The 27,216-nt window shown below is 37.9% G+C and overlaps 2 protein-coding genes across 2 annotated transcripts; one reads left to right on the top strand and one right to left on the bottom strand.

Moving 5' to 3' along the window:
- The first annotated feature begins 6,615 nt into the window (after positions 1-6,615).
- LOC106917203 (FAST kinase domain-containing protein 3, mitochondrial-like) lies at positions 6,616-13,295 on the top strand. The gene is made up of 10 exons (XM_014985998.2): positions 6,616-8,624; positions 8,841-9,728; positions 10,436-10,586; positions 10,724-10,911; positions 11,004-11,172; positions 11,577-11,662; positions 11,793-11,964; positions 12,313-12,382; positions 12,471-12,585; positions 12,722-13,295. The coding sequence occupies exons 1-10, from the start codon at positions 8,562-8,564 to the stop codon at positions 12,833-12,835; spliced, it is 2,016 nt and encodes a 671-aa protein (XP_014841484.2). The 5' UTR covers positions 6,616-8,561; the 3' UTR covers positions 12,836-13,295.
- Positions 13,296-13,311: 16 nt separating this feature from the next.
- On the bottom strand, positions 13,312-26,724 carry cfap65 (cilia and flagella associated protein 65). Its single transcript, XM_088002203.1, has 34 exons — positions 26,292-26,724; positions 25,702-25,880; positions 25,524-25,626; positions 25,211-25,377; positions 24,828-25,036; positions 23,545-23,681; positions 23,234-23,459; positions 22,839-23,104; positions 22,601-22,756; positions 22,254-22,471; positions 21,993-22,149; positions 21,717-21,854; positions 20,832-21,083; positions 20,617-20,756; positions 20,394-20,478; positions 19,130-19,267; positions 18,751-18,901; positions 18,498-18,626; positions 18,168-18,381; positions 17,888-18,013; positions 17,597-17,687; positions 17,265-17,350; positions 17,059-17,125; positions 16,586-16,696; positions 16,251-16,442; positions 15,941-16,099; positions 15,660-15,803; positions 15,445-15,558; positions 14,731-14,865; positions 14,605-14,655; positions 14,301-14,494; positions 14,005-14,136; positions 13,574-13,915; positions 13,312-13,491 (listed from the first exon to the last, which is right to left on the bottom strand). The coding sequence occupies exons 1-34, from the start codon at positions 26,397-26,399 to the stop codon at positions 13,461-13,463; spliced, it is 5,148 nt and encodes a 1,715-aa protein (XP_087858329.1). The 5' UTR covers positions 26,400-26,724; the 3' UTR covers positions 13,312-13,460.
- Positions 26,725-27,216: the final 492 nt, after the last annotated feature.

Genomic DNA, 27,216 nt, shown 5'->3' with positions numbered 1-27,216 from the left:
AAGGCATCACACCTCTTAGCCTCTCTGTAAAAGTTTACTCTGGGGTCCTGAGGTGAGGGCGCTCCAAAAAGTTGCTGAACATTGTGACTTTCTTTGCTTTTTGTTTTAGAAATGGATTTGCTGAGTTCCACAAACCATGTGCAAAGGAGTGGTGGTAGTGCAAGGTTTCTTATTGTTCACTGTACAAAATAAAAAGATCCCAAGACCAAATATAGAACCAATCTGGAAATACCTTGTGAGAGTGTTGATGGATGGATGGATGGATGGATGGATGGATGGATGGATGGATGGATGGATGGATGGATGGATGGATGGATGGATGGATGGATGGATGGATGGATGGATGGATGGATGAATGGATGACTTTGACTACATTTTGAGAAGATTTTATTGTTACCATCTCTCACCAAATAATTAATTTGAGCGTACATCTAATATTACAAATATAATAATTTGTTGTAAAACCAAATCTGCACAAATATAAATGAAAGGTATGAAACAGGTTGCTTCTTATGCTGTTGATGTTCGACTCTTTGTAAAGCTAACTTCTTTAACATATTTAGTGCTTTTCAGAGGCTTCCTGCTAGTGCGGTTGCATCAACAACCGTTTCCTCTTCTCATACCTTAGTCTGTCTAAAACAATTACAAAAAACAAATAAATAGGAAGAAAAATGAGTCATAACTAGATGTCAGTTATGACTCATTTCTTAAATCATTTCTTAGTTTTGCAGAGGTCAATGGGTATAACAAATATGCATTCAGTGTATTTCATGTCAAAATGGCATCTAAATGTGTGGCGCAGCTATTTAAACATCTTTGTTTTGAATTTATGGTCCTTCAATGTAACTTTTTTTTATTCCCACATGGAATCAATTAGTCTGTGGTGTACTGCAGACTGTATCACTTTATCTTGTAAAAAATATCTTGAGCAGACTTACCTGCGGAGAAAAAAAAAAACGTAACATTCTCTTGCAAGAACTTGCGGTGTCCTCTTCGGTTTGTCGTTAATTTATCTTTGGAGCATTGGTTTGGATTATGAAGCGTTCCCTCCCTCTCTTCTCCACCTAGAAAAAGCTAAGAGGCCTAACCCCTGTCCTGCCACACCTATCATGTTAACGCTACGCACACATTCCCCCTCTGACATCGGTTTCATCTGGGCGTGAAACAGATTCCTACTGCTTGCCAGAATGCACCACCTATCTCTCAATGTGATTCTCTTTCACCCCATTTTTCCTTCCCATGTTCTGTCTCTCTCTGTGCCACAGATGTGCCGTTTTGTTTCCATAGAAAATGCTTTGCCCATACTCCAAGTCCTCAAAACACATTCCCAGGCGATTATGATCAGAAATGATTAGAAATCCCACAGGGACTAATATTTTATTTGACATCTTGAATTAGATCTAAATAAGAAACACATGATGGCCCTAACCTTTTTAAAATAAACCACAGCCATCCCTGGAATCCCCAGGAGAAAGGCTTGTTCATGAAATTCCTGCACAACTGGCACACACACACGCGCTGAGAGTGTGAGAGAGTTTGTAGATTTAAATTATTAATACCTCCCGCTGCCACATGATGTTACATGTCTAGAAGCAGAAGGGTTCTTTACAGAAAGGACAGAACTGAAGCTAAATTGTGGTCTTGTTTCAGCAAGTAACTAACTTAAATCCAGGCTGTCAGCAAAAGCTCTGTCATTTGGTTGTATATACGTGAGTTCTGCTCTGCCTCATAGTGTGTGATCCTGTCATTGCTGGCCCATATTATCAGATCCAAAACAACAGCACAAAGGATCAATGAGACAATCTGTCATTTAAAAAGGTAGTTTGTTTCTCTAATTTCTCACTGCTGCCGACGAAGTCAAATCATCAACTTGTTCCTTGAGTATCATAACATAGAGAGGACTTACTTTGCACTGTTTTTTGAGGTTTACCTATATTTTGCAAATACTGCATCTTACAAATTACCAAAGGAAAAAAAAAAACATGAACCCATGTCAATGTGAATGGTTTTACTCTGTTGGATTATTGTGCATAAAACTGAAGAGTCATTGCGTTACATTCCCGTCTTTGTTTTTTGATGTATTTTAGTAGTTACATTTCCATCACATGGGGACTGCAAAGTTATTTTTAGGCAGATGAAACATTTTTGGAAATGCACACCTAACTTTCAGTCTATCGCAAATTGTTGAGAATAAAACATGTATGACTAAGGCACCAAAACTGTTCATACCACATTTAGACATTTACAGGAAACATTTGACATCAATAAGATTCTTTATGTATTTATGATTCTTACCTTGATGTTTTTATGTTTTCTTGACGTAAAGCACTTTGAACTGCCTTGTCGATGAAATGTGTTAAATGAACTTGATTGGTTGATTGATTTGTTAATTTTTGGTGTTTACAACTAATTGAATTACCTTTTATACCAAAGAGAAACAAAAGCATGATTTGGCATCACTCTGTCAACATCTCAATAAGAAACTGAATATTTAACGGAACATCCTATTTTCACATAACTGTTTTTAATACTCCCAGGACAAACTACGCTAACACATTATGTTTAATCAGAAATCACAAAATAAAATCTCCATGACAGCATTGTATATTATTATTATATCATAGACAAGCAGCCCATTGATTATTCATTTAATTTGTTACTGTTGTTTAATGATAATTCCAATTGCCAGGGTTTTTAGGCGCTGGTGCCAGCAAAAAGGAAAACCACACACTATCAGAACACACACAAATAATACCATGCAAAGACAAAGTGCCAGCTGGCAGCATCGCCTGGCCTCTGACTGGTAAGGGCCTCAGCACATTACTGCAGATACAGAAGCCTATTAAGCCAAACTCTGGAAAGATGCCAGTCAGGAAGAGAGTGAACAACACTCTCAGTACAGTACAGTCATGCCCAGAATTGTTGGCAATGAAACAAATGTTGGCTTTAAGATTTTTTTAGATTTATTCATACGTTTCTATGGCGTATGAAAAAACAATAACATTAATTTATGATTTTAATTTACATCAAATGTATGTGAAGAGTCAGTATTTCCAGAGTTAATCCTCTCTTTTCTGAACTTTTTCAGATCTTGTCATGAATCAATTTCTGAGCCAAATCGTGACTGCTGGTGTTTTATTCATGTCTTATTAGTCCTCTGAGGTGGCTGCAGTTTGTTGGCTTCTGTTTACCCACCTGCTTTTCTACAAATTAAACACAGGTTCTGAAGAGGGCTAAGATCTGAGGGGTTTTCTTGGCCACAGTTTCAGAATTGCACTGTTCACTTTAACACCACATTTTCCCTAAGACATTGTGCTCCATCATGCTGGGAGATACATGGATCACCACCAAACGGGGCCAAGAAGTTGCTCTTGGAGGACGCTTTGATCCAGCTCTTTATCCATGGCAGTAGGATTGGGGAGAAACTGTGTAGACCCACACCCTTGGATGTGAAGCAACCCCACACATGGACTTTATCAGGTTCACTGTTGCCCCTCTTTAAGATGGAGGTTTCATCAGAGAAAATAACTTTTGCACTACTTTTCTGCTGGCTTTCCTTGCACTTTAGGGTAGAATTGTAGTCTGTTGTTGATTATATTTTTGGATGGAAGATGCTTTTTGCTCCACCTTGTGTCACAAAGCTGTTGTAAGAAACGATACTGTGCATCGAGATGTACTCATTGTCTTCCGTATTCATCATTGAACAAGCTCTGCCCTGGTGGCAACGCAATTTTATTGTCGTCAGAGGTCATCCTTCCTCTCTCTGGACACTCTTGGGTGTCGTGAAGCCTTTCTTGCTGATACTGAACCTCTCATTTGAGAGTTTTTGATTCAGAAACTTGTTATTTCAGGTGTGATATTGTCAGAAATAACTGGTATAGCCCTGTATAATGAAAACAAAGGAGAAGGTATAGACCGGAGAATTGATTAGAGAAGAGATGGACAAAGGATAACTGATGAAAGGTAAATAAAATTTAAATTTAAAAACAGACGAAAGGACAACAATGAAAACAGAATACTTAATTTAATTTCTTATTTGAAACAGAATGAGGCAAAACAAGACAAAACACACACATATAATATAATGTATGGTTGAGCTAAAGATTGGCCAAAATCATCTTTCTTGTCTAATTTGTATTTTCAGGAGGTTGTGATGAAGTCATTAAGGTCTTGCTATAGCAGCTCTTACATGGACATGTTATTGTTTTCTTCAAATGTTTTCAATGTGTTGTCTGTTTTCCATACGGTGTGATGGTTGATTATAAAATGTTTTGGGGGTCTGTATGATCTCCTTTCTGAAAGCCCTTAACAGCTTTCTGATCTCACAATGGTTTTCACTTTCACTTCAACAGTCAGGAGCATACCAAGCTAAATGGTTGAGGTTTATACCAGGAAATTCTCTCTTAACATACAAACTTTATGAAGAGAGACGAGGCCAGGACTCGCTGGAAGGTGGAATGCACACCCATCTTGTTTTAGTTACTCATATTATCTTTACATTAGTTTTTCAGCATCCTAAGAATTTACATGTTATCATTTTTGTTTACTTTAAAAACAAACAGAATTTCATAAGGTGTTCTGATTTATCTCACACGACTGTAGAAATGCTTTAATTTTCCTGTTTACATATATTTTTTATACATAAATTTCAACTGAGTCAGAGATATAGTTAAACAGAAAGCCTTTTAGATATGCTTATTGGATTAAAATAATTTCTGAATGTTCAAACTGTGTTCATGCCTTGCACTGAACAGCAACCAGTACAAAGTGTGTGGGCGTCTCGTATATCCTTTAATTTCCAGGAGCAAACAAACAAGCCAACGCATATACCAAGGCTTTGTGTGATCAGTGCTTTCGCCATCACGTCTTTGAAGTTACAACACCAGGAGATCATTGTTTAAATGAACTAAAGGGATTTACAGTGATGGTTTCATTTGAAGAAACTGTAGACAGCAGGAACAGACATTTGCGAAATAAATAAAAACCTATCCCAGGAAGTTTACCGTTACTGCAAAAACAAAAAAACAAAAAAAAAATAGCATTCAGTAAAGAGATTCAAGTGATTTGTATAATTCTTCCAAAACATATACATAGCTTCTGAACAAATGTCAATTTATAAAGGTTCAGCCAATAGCCATGCATGGATTTATCAGACTGAAATGACTGAATAGATAAAGCTAAAGGGAACATGCCTCTTTAGACATGGCTTTGATAAAATTATATTAAATCCATTCAGGAAAGTTGATTTTGGCAAAAAAAAAAATCTTATCAAGCTGCATGGTACAGAAAGTTAAATATGTCTCAGAACTTTACCTGACAAAAAACAACAAAATCCTTATTTGTTGTATAATTTTGGTGTGACTAGGATAAAGCGTGGCCCATGCTCGTCTAACACAGTTAGCAGAACAGTAAGGGAGCCTAAAAGAAGCATACTGGTAGAGAACAGTCTAATAGAAACTTACCAAGTCTTCATCATTATCTACATCCTAACTAGTCGTTTGATTAAAAAAGTCTTTTGAGTTCTTCCACCAAAAATGTAAACCCCAGACTTTACTGGGGGTTGCAACTTTATGCAAAGACCAGATGAAATTAAACTTGAGCTCTTCTGTAAAAATCATTCCAGTGGGTCTAGGATTAAAAGAAAAAGGATAAACGTGCAAAAATCAAATGTCCACTGGTAAGAATGATGGTCAATCTGTGATTAAGCTGACTTGTCTCTTCTCCAAAGTGTCTGTGTGAAACCTGTTAGTGAGTATGCAAATTATTTAAAATACCAAGAAATCTTTAATCAAAGCAATCTGAAAATGGGTTACCATTGTGTCTTTCTGTAGGATAATGATTCAACACATCAAATCAGAGATGCTTCACCAGACACAAATAAAGCTTCTTTTATGGCAATCTTGATATACAGACTGAAATTCTAATCAAAACATGTGAAACAAGCTGAAGACAAAAGCATTACAAAATAAAAACTAACAGTGAACATTTTGGCAGTTTTAACACACAAAGTTCCACAGCAACTTCAGAGTAACATATGCCGACGCGAGGATAAAATCTCGTCAAGCATGTCTGCATTTTTCAACAGGACAATGAAAAAGCAGATTCTCCTCACATTACAAAGCCATGCCTGAGGAAGAAGAGGGTACGACTGCTGAAATGGGCTGTCTGTAGTCCTGAGCTGTCCACAACAGAGAATGTGGGGGAATTCAGAAACATGCCTCCACCTAAAATTGCACGTCTAAAATGACCTGTTAAACTGAAAAGACATAATTAATTATGACACTTACATTTATTATCATAACATAATGAGCCTTAATGTCAGGTTCATTGTATTATCATGCATATTTTTGTTGGTTTCAAATGGATAAATATATATTTTTTAAAAGATTGAAATAAGTTAAAGTGTTACTCAACTACGTTTGCAATTTAAAAATAGCTAAAAGAAATTCTTCTCTATGACTCAAAACTTGGAGTTTTATGTAGTGCTGCATTTCTCCTTCTGGTAACAGAAAGAAGATAAACATTTTCATCAGAAACAGCTTTTGGAATTTACTGGTTCTTCTGCCTATTTAGAGAAGCCACACCGAGGCAGAATGACGAGGCAGCTTGATTCATCAGCATTACTGGCAGAGCAGAGTAACTTTATTATAACAGATCTTATCTCGTCTGCCCCGCTCCCCATCCAAAGACTTCGGGTCTTGTTTGCTCTTTCGTCTTCGTCCAACTTGTGTCCAGAGGGCTTGCCGTGTTGCTGCTTGTTTGGAAAGAGATGGAGCGGCCAGATGGGTGATATACACACACACTAACACATACTTACACAGATTCTGGGTTAAGATGACTTTTGGATCAACCTTTAAACACTGGCAGCCACAAACAGGCAACCATTAAAACAGCAATATGGGGACACACAGGTTCTTTTAAATAAGAAACATGTTTATTGAATCATTGGTGTCAGAAAAGTTGGATATGAAAAGATAAAGACAGAACTGAGTCTGCATTTTTGCTTTATATAAAATTAAAACAAACAAAAACATAAATTATTGCTCTTTTTTGACTTGCAGTGTATTGCAGTGTATAAACACCAACATTTTTATTATAATTAAACAGGTATAGCCTTCTGCTTTTCCTGAATGTGGATAGAATTAAGCTAAACTGTTGAAAGGACATTATCTGAAAGGTAACACAGTTTCTATGTCTCTACTTCCATCTTGTGGAGATTTATGATATAACACCTTCAACAATTGCAGCAATAAAGTCAAAAATAGCTGTTGTGTTCAGATTTTTGTGATCTTTAACTTCAGATAGAAGCAAAAGTCCTGATGGAGGAGCACCCACTTAGAGTCAGTTAAAAAACAAAATAAATAAATAAAAATAAAAACTAAAAAACAGGTTTTCAAGTGAGCAGTCACAACACACACACATACAAAAATCAGGCTGCAGCAAGTTCTGGGCTGTTCAGTTCAGGAGAAAAAACATCAGGAATCCATAGTGGTGATATGCCTTTAAAACTGAAACCATAACAAAAGAAAGAAATATCACACTTTGGAATGTCATTAAAGTTAATTTTAAAAAAAGAGATGGAAATGGAGCTCACAAAAAAATGAAAGAATAAAAATCCATTAAAAATTCACTTGCCTTTGAGGCAAAGGCAAGTGAATTTTAGGTGATAATCAGAAGGAATCCTTCTTTAAAACATGAAGCATGTGACAGAATTGGCAGCTCAGGCATCTGTTTTGAGAAAAAAAAAATGCAACATTTAATGACAGCAACTTTTAATGAGTGAAAGTGAGCACAACAGAGTGAGAAGGGATCAGTGTATAGCTACACTTCCACCAGCAGCACAGTGCAAGATCAAACCAAAAACTTTTATAAGAGGACACCAAATAACTCCATCATCCATTATTGAGATTTTCTCACAAGTTAACAACTATAAATCATATGACCAGAACACATGACTGTGCAGAAAGAGTAATCTGTGCTTCATATTTCACATTATTCCTCCTTAAGCAGGGAGCCAATAAACACGGATTATAATCAGAGGTGGTTGAATCTTTTTAAAATCTGATAAAGCTACATCAAAACAAACTGCTTGCTGTTTTTGAATTCAGTTAAATTAACAACACTTTTATAAATCCCAAAATAGAAATGGCAATGCAAGATCAAAAGAAAATACTACACATTTTTATTTAAGAAATTTCATTTAAATTAATTAAACCCATTATTATTATCATAATAAAAATAAACAAATTCTCACTTTCATTGTTTTTTCTTTTTGTTTGTTTGTTTGTTTTGTTTTGTTTTGTTTTTGCATTTAGCACGACAACCGACTGATTTATTTTTATTTTTATACAGGCACTTTTCAAGTAGCCTTGCCAAATATATCACACCCAGGGGCTTTGATGAATCTACAGTGAATACTCACTGACTTACGGTGGTTATAATGTAATGCCAAATCGGTATGTAACGTGGAGTCCGTGTGCAATAAATTCTTTGGCCACTGGGTGGCAGCACATGCAAACACGTGAACGTCCTCTTTACACAACTTCGTTACAAAACACTGCATGCGACTTCTATGTAACAGGCTCTGTGTCTCAAGCTTACATGATCACAGTGTCTCACAGAAGGTAAGTCGTGGGTAATCTGTAAGAAAGATGCTGTTAATTATTATCGGCATTAGTGCAGTCTAAACTGTAGTAATGATCAGTGTATTTAAATTGTCTGTTTAACCGCACTTTTCTGAGGAAGTCTATGTGTTCAATCTTTGACTTTTCTGAATGTTTTTACAATGTTTAGCAAAATAGTACATGATTGACACTGCCTCTTGCGCTGTTCACCTACAGGAAGGAGCAGTTTTAAGAACTATGAGGTCCATCATCTGTATGTCAGCGTCTGTCAGGACGGCATGCCAGCAAGCCTCTGTGTGTTTTCCTCTGTACCGTGGCCTCAGTCTCTGCAACTCTTCAGAAAGACTCACAGACGTTGAATTTGTCAGTAAAACTGTTATTGCGGAACAGCCACGCATAATCGATCGGCGCTGTTTCCAAAGAGAAAAGACGCGGCCCGTCGCAGCTGGCGTTGCCCTGCTCCACAAGGTTCCAGCAACTGCAACCCGACGCAATGAAGCGACCCCCTGCCACACTGATGCGCACTTGGCACACAGACCTGCAGAGAGAGCAGCCCAACACCTCTCTTCATACACAACCTACGCCAAAGCACAGAGAGGCGCAGCTGCACATGTAAACATCCAGTCTCTGTTTGAGGAGGATGTCATCACCGAGTTGTGCTCCAAGCTGGCAGACTTTCCAATCAATGACAGAGCAGAGGGCCTGGCCACTTTACTGCAAGCATGTGTTGAGTTTGGCTTGGAGGCCCAGAGCCCTCCAGTCCTGATCCTGGTGAAAGAGTGCCTGGAGCTGCTTCCCAGCAGGGATGTCGGGGTGGCACAGCTCTGCCAACTAGGAAAGGTGGCGTGTGCCCTGGAAGGCCGCGGTTCCGGCCTGGTGACAGAGGTCATGAACTCCATCAGCTGCGCTGTAGAGGATACTGTCTCTCCCAGTGAGGCTGCAGCAGTTTACTCCCTGCTGACAGCGTTATATGAGCCCAGCTGCCAGCAGCAAGCACTGATGCTGTCTGTCCTGCACAGACAAACTCAAAGGCAGATCCACAGGCTGAAATCCAGCCAAGTCAGTGACATTCTGCAATGTCTGCTGAAATTAAAGCAGAAACAGGTAGGGACAAATACAGAAGGAAACTACAAACTAACCCTAACCAACAGGGTGCTCCCCCAAGAGCACTAGAACTCTCAAGTCAGATTTACGCATGTAAATTTGATGCATCATTAACTATCGTCCAAAACACAACATGTGATCCTTGATTTAAAATGCAAATCAGTGTTGTACGACTGCTTTTTAAAACTTTTTCTTGCTAGAAAGACTCAAATTTTGTTTGGGCTGTAAACAGAATGTTTATTTCTATTGAGATCCCTGTTATCATCAGCTATTCTTCCTAGAGATATTTTACATAACAAAGACAGATTACATTTACAAGAAGTACAGATGAGGTACTAAAATAACATTCTATTTTTCATCACTTTTAAAGAGAGGCACAGACTTTAGTTTAAACTGGGTGACATAGTTTAGATTTCCCTTACATAGAACAATATATATATATTAATTTAAAGTGTAGTCTACTTTGTCTTGTATTATGAAATTCTCATACATCAATGACATGGAAATGTGAAAACATTAAGACCACATCCATGCTTCAACCAACTCTTGACACATTTTAATTTAAAAATAAAAACCTTGGAAATGCTTCCATAGATAATGCATGTGACGCTTGCAGTATTTGGTGTTTTGCTTACTATTATCTCTTTGAAGTAGTGTAGAAAACCCCTTCGCTTATACTGATGCTATAGTAATTGTCTGTTTCACAGACCCTTTCCTTGGCGCTGAGGCTGAGTCACAGAGCGTCACAGGTCTTTACAGCTTTCAGTGATGATGAAATAATCAAGCTGCTCTCCACTCTAATGACTCTGGGGCAACATGATGGAGAACTCCTGGCTGCTATGGAGAAACATCTACCTGGTATTCTTTTGGAAAACAGCTTTAGGTTACCTTATCCCAGCTGTTTAGATTTTAGTCTTAATTCTTTGACCTCTAGAATATTTGCGGGATCAGTAGATTAAACAAAGACAATGTGTACATTTTCTTTCATCCATCAGAGAGGCTGGGATCGTGTGATCCAGAGCTCATCAGTAAGGTCATGGAGTACTGTTTGCAAATGAGGTGCCGCTCTGAGCCCATTTTTGAGGCTGTGGCTGAGAACTTTGTGTGCAGTGCTGAGAGCCACACCGACACACAGATCGCCAAACAGGTTGTTGCTATTGGCCGACTCAACTACCTGCCACAGGTGAGCCTGTTGGTTCTGTTGTAATACAATAAATCCACGTTTCTCATTGTTTGTCATCTCCTCTCATATTGCTGCTCTTCTTTGTCCATCAGTGTTCCAGTCAGATGTTCAAAAAGCTGGAGGACGTTTTGACGAGCAGATTTTCCCACTTCCACCCTCGCTCTCTACTGGATATGCTGCACGCCTGCATTCACCTGGAGCGCTTTCCTCTCAACTACATGAACAACATCTTTAGCCCTTACTTCCTACAGAAGCTGCAAGGTATGTGAAAGCCTCAGACTTACTTCTGATGGACACAGTGAGAGGGAAAGTCCCACTATTCGTTCATGCTAAATTGTTGCATGAAATTTCTGTTCTGTTAAAGAACATTATTTCTAAGATCTGGAAACTTGATCATATAACATTATGTGATGAATTAATTGATGAAAATGTCCACTAAATTACAGTAATATTTGTGACAAATTTGGGACACCAGGTTGTCTTTTCTTCACTTCATAATTAAGCACTGCTTTCACATGAAATGCAAACAAAATGCACCAAATTAGAGGTAGTCATTAGTTATTCAATGCCTTACAAATGCAATCACAAATTGCTACACCCCAACAATGAACTAGTAACACAACAGACAAAATGTACGTGCTTAATAATCCTTTTCATTCCTAAAGACAAGGGCGAACCTGTGGACAAGAACGCTTTGGGACAACTGACACAGCTTCATCTCTCTGCCTCACTAGAGTGTACATACTACTGGGTGAGTTTGAAGTTTTCTTCGACACTGTGAGAGTTTATAGTGACAATAGTTTATTTGTGTTCAGAAAACTTGATGGAGATGATCTCCATAGTAAAGGTGTAGTGTTTCTCCCCCTTTTGTTAACTCTCAGGGTCCCAGACTTCCCTTCTCTCTCCATGTGAAGAAGTTTTCCTCTTTGGACCAGGCCTTTGAGAGCCCTATGGAGACATCGCTCTACAGACAGGTCAAAGGTCCACTTATGCAGCTGCTGGGGGGTACATTTTTCTTTACCAGAGTTTTTACCCCCATTGGATACACTGTAGGTAAGCTGCAATGACATAATTAAGGTATAAATAAGAAGCAGCGATATCACTCTTAGAACTTATTTTACTAACCAGTGTCTGATAAAAGTAAAATCCCAATGAATTGTTATTCCTAGAGATTTCCAAGATTATTTACCAAATTAATATCCGTGTTGGGAACTTTTAAAAGGTAATATTTTTAAGCACATATTGAACAGGGTAACAAGATTTAATTAATAACAAACTTACAATAAATAAATAAATAAATAAAAAATTAACTTATTTGTAGAATAACATTTTGTCAGGACTGCCCCTGTCCATGCTTCACTGACCTGTGCTTGTCATGTGTGTTGAATGTTTTTAATCTAGATGTAGAGATTTGTCTGGATGAGAATGGATTCATTCTTCCCCAGTCTCAGTGGGAGCACACATACAAAAGGTAAGAACTGTGTGTCATATGGAGCTGTTTGGTGTTATTGTTTTTAAAGTAATAGAAAGAGAATGAAAATGTTTAAATTCTTACATAGAATTGCACTGTGCTTGGATGGGCAAAGCCGGTTCTGTACCAACACACGACACCTGCTGGGGAAGGAAGCCACAAAGAGGAGACACCTTCATAGGATGGGGTATGAGGTGGTGGAGGTATGTTTTGCAAACATTGTGAAAAATAGTTTTTTTTTTTTTAATTATTCCTTGCCAATTTTCAGCTGATTGTTAGTGAGTAAAAGCATAACCCACAGTGTATATTTGTTCCCTTTTTCCTCTTACTGTCTTCTAGATCCCTTACTTTGAATTTGAGAATCAGAGAACTCAGGAGGAGCAGGTCCAATATCTTCATGACAAGATCTTTCCTGCTGTCTCCAAATTCAGATTAGGTCATCTTACAAGTTAAAAACAAATGTATCCATGCTGTGCCTGTTACATAAACCACACTAAATTGCACTGACCGGAGAGCATTTACAACTGATAATTAGAATAAAAGAGAGGGATTCATAGTGGTAAATAAACAAAAAAGGGACAAAGAAACAGGGTTTGCACTTTTTTAGAGGCTATTTGTTGGCTTGCTTTTAACCTAAACTGTACATACCAACTAGCCTTACATTCAGCACAATAATGTATTTAAATATTATAAATCTCATATCTTTATTTTTTCAAGGAAGACTTGCAGTTGGAGTATTTCCAGTCTTCTTCTATTACTGTACAAGTGACACTTGAACTTCATGGATTGTTATAAACATTGTTATTTGAAATGCTCTTTTGTTGTTTGTCAGTGTGTTTATTGATAAATTCAAGCATAAATGATAAAATGTAAATATTTTCAATTGCCATTTAAATTAAAAGGTTTACAATGAGATTGTCTCCAACAACTTATTAATTTAAAAATTATTTTAATGATATTTTGGGGCTACATAAGGAGAGAAGAAATGCTGATTTTTATGTGGGGTGGATCCAAAAGAAAGCAGTAGAGGGATTTTGGCTTGTTGAATGATGTGTAGGTTATGACAGTTGAGGCCCGACTAGCTCCTTTCAGCAAACGACATCCTGCTCCTAACAGAACACAGAACATATAAAGTAATTTTGTCCAACTATTAACTGAGCACTAATGCAACAAGGAGCACATTGTAATCACCTCGCTGAGGAAGAGGTCGATAATTTCCTCCGGGGGTGTGCCGAAAGGCTCAGCTCTCCAGTCACAGCTTCCATCATTAAGTTCTGGAGCGTCTTTAACAAAACAGCCTCAGCCAAGTCAGAAGGAGCATGCTTGGACTCCGCTGTGGCCTGGATTTGAGGAATTTTCCCTAAACATACTGCGGCTTCTTCTCCGTCTACTGTCCAGCTCGACTGAACAGAATGTTGAGGTGAAGATGGAAGCGTGGAGGAGGGAGACGTAGAGGTCTGACACTCGTAGATTGGAGGGCTGGAGGCTAAAACCATCAAAGACTTGGCAATAGCTGGATCGTCAAGGAGCTCTCTGGAATGTCAAAGAAAAATAATAATAAAAAAAAAACATTGTAAAAGAGGAAGTTAACATATGCAGAGTTGTTTTTCTTTGCATGTTACCTGTAAAGAGGAGTGAGTATGTCCACAACGATGTCTCTCTCAACGCCACATGTTGATGGACACAGCTTCGCAAGGTGGCGTGTGCTTGAAGAATTGGTTAATGTTTGTTTGGTCCTAGTCAACTGAAGGTATCTACATAAAACAACAGCATCAAATAATAACAGACTATTTCACAATTGTCAAAGCTTCACAATTAAAATAAGACTTCATGTAATAACAGACATTTCTCATCAAAATGCAGTGATTCAGCTATACTCAGTGTGTAAAAAAAAGATTAGCCATAATGCTTATTTTACTGATCAGGAAAGTGTGTGTAGAAGTCCGGAATGTCATAGGTGTGGGCAGTGACACTCAGGTGCAGCAAAGCGGGTCGGGGCAGCTGGGGGCGTCTCCATATTTTAGCTGATTCTCGCTCTAGCCGTGTTTGAGCTCTCTTATTTTTGTCGTATAAGTTGCCGACGGGTTCGCTGCCACAGATTGGAGGAAGAGTCTGAAGCGAGAGCAGATAAATTACACCATTCTGCACTTTTTCTTCCAAAGACCCATGTTTTCACATTATATTAAAAAAGCAGCTACATTACTAAGATAGACCCTAATCACCTTGTATTTTCGGAGGGGCGCCCCTTTTCTTGCAGGAGGTGCGAGAGGTATCTGCATCAAAAAGGAGATATTGTCAAGACAGTGAAACGATTGTCGTGGTTTAACCAACTGTCTTTTGAGACGCACCTCATCTACTAAAATTCTTTGAGTGCGGGAAGGGATCTTGTCTGTGATTGTGAATTCGTTTTGCTGTCGTTTCTGTTCTTCCTCCCAGCACTGCAAGGCTTTGTGATAATGGATGAGTGCAGCTTCTTGAGTGATCTGGAGAAGAAAGTGACACAAATAGGGCTAAAATAGTCAGATGAGCAGGTAGTACACTTACATTTAGTGTCTGACCATTTGCCACCAACAGTGTCTGGAAAAAAACATTCATACTTCTTGAACTCTTCCACATTTTGTCCAGTTAAAATCACAAACAATTTGTGTAATTATGTAGCGAAGGGAAAATATGTTGTGTAGCATGAAAGTGTACAATCATTTTTACCTTTTGCGGTTTGTCCCACCAGATTTTCACATCAGGAGTCTCAGATGTTTGCCAAATTTACAAACACACAATTCATCAGATTGAACAAAAAGTTTTGCAATAGCCTGATGATGTTACTGAATTATGGCTGATATCTTGATCTGGTAAAGTGCACTAAAAAGTGATATTGACATCCTTTGTCCCTTTTAAGTATTGTCACTTCCACTCCACAATTATGCATTACTTTGATGTTGATATATTACTGGTACATAAAATCCCCAAAGTATATTGAAGTTTGTGGCTGCAACATGACAAATGTGCAAAAGTTTGCCAGGGCGGTGCACATCATCCTTAAATCTAGAGCTACACTTTGGTACCTGACATATGAGATCTAGCTGGTAAACAGTGGGGAAATCAGAAACGAAGGTCAGGATGCACATAACACACTCTCCTGGACCAAGACAGCCTCGCTCTGGATGGATCTGCACCACCTGCAATATAACACATGAGTGAGAGAAAAGTTGCTTAGATGGGGTAAAATTATAACGTAATTGTTTTGTTTGTTTAAAAAGATTTAACTGGTTGGACAAACTTGTTGGTTGCTCTGTGTAGGAATCTCCCAGACAAAGTACACAGTTTCTGTGTAAGACAAACTGGTGATGAACAGGACTCTCGAAGACTTTGTGCAGACAGGCATATCACCAATAAAGACACTGTCCGTGGACAACAAAGCCACCTGGATTGGGAAAACTCCAGTAATTATATATTCAATGAAATTAACATATTTTAATAAGCACTGATTGGATCTTTTCTTTACAAAAGAAGAAAAAAACACACAGTTTGAACACAAACTGTGTGTATAAATGCACTTGCCTGTCCTGGGAATGGCCCCTTCTGGGCGCAGTGTTCGTGAGTCTTAGCATCGCTGTACTCAATGGAGATATTGGCGCTTGTGGATAATGCATCCATCCCACATCCCTCAAAGTTTATAATTACCGAATCCCTTTCCAGGATGTGGATGGGAACATCAATCTGTCCATAATAAAAATAAAACTATTTAATAAAAATGTAACAAAAAATTGCAGTAATAAGCTCTGATCACCCATTAACTACAAGGCTAATGGTAAATCTACATGGAATATGAAGTTGAAGCAAGGTAAACAACACATGGTTTGAGTTATACATGGTACATCTTAGCCTCCAGTGGAGAGAAGATCCATTCGAGCATGGCTTTATTCCCAGGGAGAACTTCTCCTTGTGGACTGAGGCAGCTCAAGACTGGGTGATCGTAGTTCTCCATCTGAAGCTGTGACAGCACAGCTTGGTCCACTTCATAATGAACTGTCACCGCACCACCATTGTACAATTCATATATCTAGACAATTATTAAATGAAAAAGTTAAGATATTTCTCAGAAACTTTATTCAGAGTGGGGCTGTAATGTCAAATAATTAGCTTTTTTATTTCATTAACAAAGCTGAAATAAGTTTTGCATTTTTGATTAAAACAATGGCATGCCTGTCGTGGAGGACTGGAGTCCCGAATAGCTACAGGCGTGAATACATGGTGATTGGAAACAAAGTGTAGATATGGTTCATTTCGGTTCAATGTCACTCCTTGAAAGTTTAGCTGCACACAGAAAAGGCACAAAAATTAACAACAGCATCCCTGAAAGAAAGCTTTGATCATGACGGCAGTGTTTTTTTTCAGCTGCGATTGTTTATGATGTGGTTGTTTTTACTGCATTTGATTTGCCTCAGATCTGAACATACTGTCACAGAGATGTCTAGCCTTTCTAGTTGTAAGTTGAAAAGGCAGTGAGGCTTCATGCCCATAAATTGTACCAAAACAAACTGGCAACAAAGTATTTATTATAGGCAAAAGTTAGAATTTCACTTACGAAAAAACCACAAGGATGCCCCCAAAATGTCAAAATTCAGAATTGGTCATTTGAAGTTCAATAAAATAAAGTTAACCGTAGGAATCCTTACCAAAAACTCTCTGCCAAGACTGAGTTTGAACAAAACAGGAAGTCTGTCAATTCCAATAAAGTCGTGACTGTGAATGAAAAGATTTAAAAGGTATAATCTGATACTTTATCATGGCTAAAACATTTGAGAGAATAGCTTTTAAAAGCTTACAGCTAAGCTCTATTTACAAGAAAGAGAACCAGTTGTATAGTGAAATGACCCCTGACCTGTAGCAGAAGTGAACTGAGCTCTTCTGGCCTGGAAGCAAAGTTCCAGAACGAGGGGTAACTCTGAAGAGTTGATTGTCTTGTACCTGTAAATAAAACAAAACAAATATAATAAATGTGAAGATATAATGATATAAGTGTAGTTTTTCATACGATCAGTATCTTTAAGGTATTTCATTTGTTGTTGAAATGTAAAGACACTCCTTATAATCTTTGAGGCAATGCATATGTTGAAGCCTGACAGAAATAAACTCCTTGGTTGGAAAGACATAACATTAACTCTAAGTCTAACAGGGGTAAAAATAATAACCAATACGCTAAACTAGTGTGACCTTCATTTGCTGCAGCTCTTTGCTGCTAAACTGTCCTGTCACAGCCCAGTCCTCCAGCTCCATTTCTTGGTCTTCTGGAAATAAGAATGTCCTAATATTGAAAATGAAGCATAAAAATAATAACAGTAAATAAAATTATTCATACCTGGACAAATAACAGTCTAACTAGTTACGTTTACTAGATAATACTAAAATGTTTCACTAATTAATTAATTACAAAATTAATTAAACTTTTTTTTTCTCTCGCTGCATGATTTAACTGTACTTTCTGCAGTTTTTTTGTTTACATACCAGTCTACAGCGACAGAACCGGGGTTCCAAAACATCAACATAAAATCTGAGGGTTCTGACTGCAGAGGAGCAGCACCAAAATTGCAATCCAACATGACTTGGGGGATGCTGGAGAGACTGTTCAGACTGTCAAAGGAAGCAAAGGACAAGATGAAGCAAACACCATAATCTGACATTACTAAGAGAAGAGTTCTTCTTAAATAAGACAGTAAACTTCAGCGCTTACTTGTCAATGAACTTCAAGTTGTATTTTTCAGAGACTAAAATAACACCAACTAACCTGCGCTTGGTGGACACTTTGAAAGTAATTTCTGCAGGACATGGGGTGGAAAGCAGGTGCTCATTAAAACTGTCTAATGAGAAGAGTTTCCACAAATACTGCTTGCAGAGCCTGGCCACGCTGCCACTGCTACATGCATCAACCACCTGTAAGGCGGGGAACACTCCCTTAACTTGCACTTCACACAGTTTCTTAGGAGGACATGTATAAAAGCCTGGGAAAAGAAAAAAGAAAAAAAAAACAGACAGATGGCAGACACAAGTTAAAAAATATGTAGAGTGAATTATTAAGCATATGATGCGCTACTGTCTAATGATATTAACTGTTTACCATTGGCATCTGTAATCTGGTAGCTGATGGTCCAGAGGTACCGGCCATGTGCACCCAATCTAAGAGTGGATCCGAGTAGCACAGTGGAATGTGAAGCAATTGTTCCCGTTTCACGGTCCAGATGCAGAGCTTAAAAAAGCAGGAAAAACCTGATTACTTTGAAATTAGGCGAACTACTGTCAACCCAAATAGCAAAATAGAAACAACTTCAAACATGCAAAGTAAAACTCTCCTAAAGGAGGCAACAAATTACCACTGCTATCTTCAGAACCAGGGGGATTTTCTTCTAGCTGGACAGACAGATGAAAAGAGATGGGGCAGCTGCAGTTGTTCACTATAGGAATATTAACCGACCGACAGCTTCCAACTAAGCTCTCTCCCATATCTAAGAGTTCTTCCCCTGCCTGGGAAGTAAAAAAAAAAAGAACATGCAGGTAGTGTTTGATCAAATTTATTTTTGTATGTTTATTTTTAATCTAGAACTACACAATATGTTTGTTTTTTTTTATCAGATTTGGTTTGCAATAGAATAAAGGCAAATCTAACAATGTATCTAATAAATCTAATCTAATCTAATCTAATCTAATCTAATCTAATCTAATCTAATGTACGAAGCACAATGACAGACAAACCTGAATGGTGCCAGCTGCACCAATTCCTTCCACTTTAAAACTGAGTGACGACTTGTTAAAGTCATCGCTCTGGAACCTGAGAGTGGGTTTGAATGCGTATGTTTTCTCTGTCAGAGGAGAAAACGTCCACGTCTGGACCTGTGAAAAGGGCAAACTTCACATTAAAGATTGCTCTAAATATCCCAATTAAAGTCTTAAGTCCCAAACTCATTTACAGTGATATGCTAAAGTTTTTATAGCCCTTGAACTTGTCCACATTTTATATTTGAACAATTAATAACTTCAGTTTATTTTATTGGGATTTTAAACTAGACCAGTACCAATTAGTGCATAGTTGTGCACTACTTTATGCAACCATCGCCAGCACAGGTGGTTGCTACAGATGGAGTTTTACATTTCAATTATGGCTATCTTTTCTTGACAAACTGAAATAAAACCTAAAGTAGTCATCTTTTCAGAATTATGCTTTTTGCTTTCTTTTTACTTTCATAATAAATAGGATCATAGGTATCCAGTAGTATTTACACCAACAGATCTGGGTTCACAAGAATCCACATTTAACTAATATATTTAACTTGTAAAAATATAGCTAACGCTTTTAAAGAAAACAACTCAAATCCTGTCGCTGTTGCTCAGAATAGACAAAATAAACAAAAATCAGTCGACCTCACCTCCTCCACAAAGACAAAAAATAGAAATGTGGAAACTGTTCGTATGAGGTAAAGTTACAAAATCTTTTTTATGTTTTGGACCTACCAAGGTAGATATCTCAAAAATGATTTGTTAGTTTCAGCAAATGGTTAATTTATTGTTTAGTAGTTTGTTTGTTTATCACATTTTGTCAACAGCATACGCTTGCCTAATCACTTTGACCCATATGGCAAAAATTTATACACCAGTTTACTGTTGAGATTTGAGGCAGAGCAACAAACAGCCAGAGCTACAATGGAATGGTTCATCAAAGCCTCTTCAGGTTTTACAATGATGCAATAGAAGTCCTGACCTAATTCAAATTGGGGATCTGTGGCATAAACTGGAAATCACTGCACTTTTGTGAAAGTTTAATCTCTACAAACAGCTGCTTATTAGAGCCACACCTCCAAAAACTTGCAGTTGTCTTATTAAAAATAAAAATTCATTTACCTTCCACCTCCACCTGAACAGTTTTACCTCTACAAAATATAAAACTGCTCAAGGGATATGATTACTTTTACAATTCACTGCATCTAAATGCACACTATGTGGAACTTTGTTAATCTCTCACCAAGCTCTCATTGGGATGCAGTTTGCCAACATCTGGTTCAACCCAGATAAGATTCCGATCTCTCTCTGAAATGACCCACTGAAACCTGTCATGGAGAACAATCACAGAAGGCCAGCTGTAAAAATGGTGTTGAGGTAATTTCAAAGTAAAAATACAACATAGAAAAATGTCTGAGAACCAAGGGCAGAATGACAATCGGAAGATAACAAATCAGTCAACTAACTTGATGGGCACGCTGCTTAAATTCTTGATGGAATGGGTGTGCTGAGCTTTTGAGCCAACAGCTGTAGCGCTGAAATGTAAACTGTTGCTATTTTCAAAAGACACACATGGCTTTTTTAAGGAGCTCACAACTGTCAGTTCCTAAGAAAGACAAAGATTTAACAGAACAATGTAATTGAGTTTTACCACATCATATGTTCCTGTGTCATGTGGTACCTTCGTGAATTTAGCTGCATTAAGCTGCAATGGTAAGTTAAACCCGTCTGTGGGACTATACAGAGTGGGGACTGCTCCAATGGTAAGGATTTGGTGTTGTCCTGGCTGGATGAAACCACAGCCTGGTGACATATGCACAGACCTTGGCAAGTCACTGTTTGTTCTGTGTTTCAGGCAGAAGGTGAGAGGCTGATCGCTGTTGTTCTGCAGTAGCACGGTCCGATAGGAAATAACACTCAGAGGTGGAAACACCTAAAATGAACAAGGTGATAATAAATCAGTAAATTAATCTTTTACTGAGATGTATTAGAAACAATTTTCCGGGAACAATAAAACACATTTCAACTGATACTCCTTATTTTAGTTCGTTTTTCTAAACACTTCCAATTAAAATTGAGGACCTAAACCATAAAGGATATAAATTCTGTGTGGACAATCTGATGATGTCATATAAAAAAATACCATGTTACCAAACCAATATATTTTGTTCAGCACATTATCCTCATTTTGTTGTTGATTTATACATCTTAAAGAGGGTCACTAAGTAAAATTGACTTTTTGTCAGTCCAACACCACTAAGACCCATAAGAAGTAAACGGACGAACATTGTGGTGATGGCTTGCTAAAGCCGGGGTGTAAGAAAGACCAGGAGCTTTTTATACAAACAGAGGCCAATTTCAAGGCTATAATTGCAAAGTTAAAGTTCTTTAAGTTATGTTTAATATATACAGTATTTTTAGAAAAACTGAAGGTTACATAGTTACTTTATCATGCTACAAAATAGCTCAAGGTGTCTAGAAAATACATAATACCATCCCATGTGTTTTTGTCATGGGATCTAGCAACAGTTGTAAAATGTGAGTTTAAATAATTCTTTCATCTTACCACTTGCTGGGGCTTCAAAATATAGGATGGGGTGAAATGTTCTTTCCCAGGCTGAAAAGAGTGGCTAATGACTCTGACAGTCACACAACAAGGCAGACATGGAAGGACTTGTTCTGAAGAAGGATCCTCCTTTGGCATCTGGAGAGGCATAGTTAAAAATCAGGACATTGTTTGGTTTTTACAAGAAAAAACTACAAATCACAATTTGAAACATTTTGAATGAAAGAAAGTAGAACTGTATGGCAGAATATATTACTTTGAGTTATGTAGTATTACCTTACAGTATGCAAAGCACTCAAGCTCTCCTCCATGCAGGGTATTGATCTGTCTTGGTTCATATGTCACAAGCGCAGTGGTAGATTTCAGTGGGGCCAACTCAAATGATGAAGGAGTAACACAGAAAGGGGAATCTTGGATAACGGTCCACATCAGGCTTGAACAGAATCATTGCAAGTGTTTATATGTATATTTCCACAGGAAAAACATGATATTTTACTTTCATTGTGCCAACAAAACTTCCCTGACACCTTTAAATACCTGAGTTTTTCTTTGGTGTGATTTTTAAAGGTAACACACTGTGAGACAGCAGATGATGTAGCGATAAAGGATGTTGCTTTGTGATTAAACAGCAGTTCACTTGGTTCAGTAGATACAAATGGAAATGATGGCGAGAAGAGAGAATCCACGTGTCCTTCCCTGATTTCATTTGATTTCTCCATAGGTGCTGGAGGAATGACAGTAGCACTATTTCCTTCCTGATTAATGACAAATGTTAAAGAGTTAAAACAAATACTATGTCATTTTTATGAATTCTTACCTCTATATGTAACTAAGCTAAACTGGAAAATCTGTTTTGTTTTTTCCTGTTTGTTTTTATTTTTTACCTCTTCTGTGGGTAAAGGCGCTCCCAGCTGTGTATCTGATGAGTTACTCATACAGCACAACTTATACTTGTACTCAACCAAGTGCTCAAGTGTTAATGCGACTGGCTTCTGAAAATCTGGGTGGCATGTACCAATCAAGTCCAGAAACAGAGGCTCCTGAAAGTATGATCAGAAAAAAAATATTCAGGAGGATCATCTGTTTGAATTTTGTAAGTACATCTGCACTTGCCCATTTTACCCTGAGGAGTATGAGACATGCCACTCTTCTGTGGTGTGGCATAGGGTGTGTGGGTTTGTAGGAGACATTGACTTTGATTTGGCCATATGGAAGCACAGTGCCACTTGCTGGTGAAACTCTAAAAACACTGTTTGCACTGTCTATGTCCCATTGGTAGGTAGCCTGAACAGGGGAAGTGTTCAGCAGTTCCACTGTTTGTACTGCAGATCCTTTTTCTTCAACACACCCAAAGTCGACCACAGAGGAGGACAAACAAAGTTCGGGACCTGAAAGCAAGAATGTTCTTTCAGAAATTAGAATACGTTTATTTTGCTTCCCCGAATACTATCCTCAGTTCCTTTGATTTAAAAAAAAAAAAAAAAAGTAATGTTTTTATTTTAGTGAATGTCTCTTACCCAGACACTTTCCTATGAGTTTGACATGACTTTTGCTGAGTGACCCTCTATAATTCAGAGACAAGTACTCCACAGAGACTATGTCGACCTCAGTTGGAGAATAAGTAACCAAAACCTGGATCGAACCACCAGGCACTATTTTCTCACTGGTGACATCCCAACTGAAGTGTGATCCAAATATGGCTACCGCTCCAGGCAGTTGTGACAGAGAAAACCACACACTAACCTAAAAGAAAGGAACAACAGGAAAAATGTGACAAAACCAAGAGTCTGATTTTTAGGTTTAGCATGAACACATGGTTACTACTTACAGGAGAAGGGTTGAAGATTTCAAAATGTTTACTCAAACTGTGACCAACAGCCACAGACCCAAAGTCCAATTCAATATCACCGTGGATGTTTTCCTCTTCTTCATTGGGAATTCTTAATTGAAGAAATGGATATTTTGCTGGAAAAAAAACAAAAAACATTTAGATTTAATTTTACAAATAATGGTAGTTGTTGAAATACTTAGTAAACATGTAATTGTAGTTAATATAATGTACAGTTCTGGTCAGAAGTTTTGTATACGGCCTCATACACGTACATCTCAAAAAAATTTGAATATCATGAATTTATTTTTTTATCAATTGTTTTATGACTTGAAACTCATAAGTTATCTAAATTCATTATATAGAGAGTGAAATATTTCAAGCTTTTGCTGTAGCTTTGATAATTATAGCTTAAAGATAATAAAAGCTTACAATTCAGAGTATCAAAAAATATGAGTACCGTATTTTCCGCACTATAAGGCGCACCTAAAAACTTTGAATTTCCTCAAAAGCCGACAGTGCGCCTTATAATCCGGTGCGCCTTATATATGGACCGATATTGAGCCACAACAGGTCTATCAACTACGGTAAGGAGCCGCCGACTTCATTTTCGACCATAGAAGAAGAACCGTGCGGTGCATGCTGGGATAGTTGTCAGAATGCTGGTTTGTTAATAAAGTTTGACTGATGTATCTACCTACCGACCGTCTATAATCAGGTCGTCTGCAGGTCATTTAGCACCACATTCTCCACCAACATGCTGTGAAGGGAGAAAGGTGACCATCATCCGGCCCAATCGCAGGAGGCTCTCCTAACCGACCAGAGTCGGACTGTTTTGTTGACATTCCCTGTAGTGCAGCTCCATCTAGTGGATGCATAACGTAACTCCAGCCTCTACTGTAGCATCTGTTCTATGCGCCTTATAATGCGGTGCGCCTTATATATGAAAAAAGTTTTAAAATAGGCCTTTCATTCAAGGTGCGCCTTATAATCCAATGCGTCTTATAGTGCGGAAAATACGGTACTGAGAAAAAGTTAAAATATTTGAAACTCATGGGGTCACACCCTAATCCGCTGACTAACTGAAAACACCTGCAAAGGTTTCCTGAGCCGCTAAAAGGTCTCTCACTATGGGTCAGTAGGATACACAGCTGACTGGAAAGATGTCCAGAATACAGTGAAACCACAAAAAGTCATTGATGAAGAAGAAAAAAAGTCACTAAAGACACAGCAGTTCATATTTGTCCTTCTACATCCCAATGCAAGTTTAGTCTCAGCAGTACCTATCCCTTGTAGAAGCACAGCGCAGCAGCTATCAGCTTTGCTGCCATCTTCTCCATATGTGCAGTGCACCTGCTGCTGGTACACCTGCGCCTCTAGCGGCTGAAAGTCCACCTCGATGACACACTGCTGACCGGGTTTTAGCCGGCCTTGTTCTGGACTGAGTTGGAAGGGAGCTGCGCTATCCCATTTAAATGACAACTGAACCTTACTGGAGGAGGAAAATAAAGAAAACACAAGACAACTGAAGAGACAACAATGACTCAAGAGAGACAGATGAAAATAGAACATACTTGACAAGAGTTCCTTGATGATTATGAAAGAAAATCACACTTTTTATGTATGCAGGGAAATGAAAATAAATACTAAGAACAATCAAAGGTACCTGATATTTTTTAGTGGGAAACTGGTTAGTGTGTAGTGCTCAACAGCACATAGGGGGAGCATCACAGATTCAGGCACCTTCAGAGTATGACTTGGAAGTACAGCATGCAGGCATACTTTAAAGCTTCCTTCAATAGCTTGAAACTGAATGCAGTCGTTATACCCACACTGCCCCATGCAATCAGACAGAAACAGAAACAAAATAAGTAACATAAAACAAATTAGTTAACAAAAGCTACACAGTTGGCCATTGACTACTTTTGTGTTTCTAATAAAGTTCAGGTGATCTTTAATTTAATTGCAGAATAGCCTACCTTTTGGAGAGGTTTAAAAGTGATGGGTATGGAGACTGAAGTCCCTGGGCTGAGAAGAACTACTTTAGGATTCAAAATTGAGAAAAACTTGGACCCTGGAGCACTGTGTTGAGAGAAGGGGAGGCTTTGTTGTCTTCTTTATCTGTGGCTTCGAGCTGTGTTTGTGAGTTTGTATTACCTAATGTGCAGCTTCTGCAGCTTATTACGGATGTTCCTTATCACCAGTGTCTTGGTGTACTCTCTTCCAATGACCCAGTCCTTCCATGTCAGATCTAATGTGGTTTCTAGGCCTAAGAAGATGTTTCTTTGGAGAAGGGGTTCTATTTGATATTCTTTTACATCAGGGAACTGGGGTTCCTGTGAAGAGGAATGAAGCATAGAATGGAAATTTGGAAAACTTTAAGGATTAATGACTAAAATAAAGGAAAAAAAATTAGCTGCATTTAATACAGTTTACAGTGCACTTTGGAATCAATAAATTATTTTTGAACTGAACTGAATTTTGGAAAAGAGATATAAGTTAATCACATCCGAATGTAATTAAAGAAAAAAGGTGGTTCTGCAAAAATACTTACGTGGGGATGATTACAAATGCACACCACAAGTGTATCTTTTTATATATTACAAACAAACTTTTTAAACCCTGTATATGCTAAGGTTTACATACATTACACCAGTCCCCTTTTGAACTTCCGTAATCGGCATTCATTTTCTCAGTTTCAGTGAAGATATGCCTCTGTGAGTCTGAGCGTGTGTTTTGAACTTTACTTTGACGTCAGTCTCTCTGCCGGAGCGCTTCCATCGACAAAAAACAGACGCCAAACAGGCTGGACAGCGGGATTCAGCTAACATGGCTGTGGGTAGAGAGCAGCGCATTCATAATGGAAGGCATGGATATATCATTTTTGCGGGTATTACATAACGGTACAGTAACGTAAAACACAACCACAAAAACACTCAAAAAACACTCGAACATGGAGGGAACGCCACACAGCTGTTACAAAACCTTGCGTACTGTAACAATAACACGCCAGTCTTACCTTATATGGCTCTAACAACCAGCTAAGAGTAGAATTTCAGATAACAAAAAACCTCAGAGAAAGCGGTGAAGTTCCTTAGTTACGACGTTTCCATGACATTTCCATGACAACGAGTAAACGTTAGATTTGCGCAAGAATTACGGAATCCTGTGAGGATCATGTTGCTGCAGTGAATTTATTTCAACTTTGTAGCGCTATTAAATAGAAGATTATAATCTACGTCTGAAACTTAAAGGATTAATTTACTATTATTATATCAAATGGAATGCATGTTAAATATGCATATTAAACTACAAATTGAATTATGATATTTAAAAATTTGCGGAAAAAATATTGGCAGTCTATCTATAAAACTTATAAAACGTATTAGTGGGTATTATGACAATTATGATCAGCTTGTATCAAATTCATGTATTAAACCTCTCAGATATCTACAATTTTTTTATATTGAACCCGAAGCGAGAAGACGTCAGACATGAATCTCCTCTAACGTGCATGTTTTTAATATAGAAATTATATGCACACGGATGTCAGATAATATTTGAATCTACAAATGATAATTTCACAAATATTAACTTTATGGAGAGTGTACTTTTATATGTTGTCACTCGTAATACTATAAATTTCCAACAATGTATTTAATCTTCAGTGTT

The sequence above is a fragment of the Poecilia mexicana genome, unplaced genomic scaffold, assembly GCF_051168715.1.
Source record: "Poecilia mexicana isolate PSO_F unplaced genomic scaffold, ASM5116871v1 scaffold_2, whole genome shotgun sequence".
Classification (NCBI taxonomy): Eukaryota; Metazoa; Chordata; class Actinopteri; order Cyprinodontiformes; family Poeciliidae; genus Poecilia; species Poecilia mexicana.
This window is presented reverse-complemented; position numbering and strand designations above follow the sequence as displayed.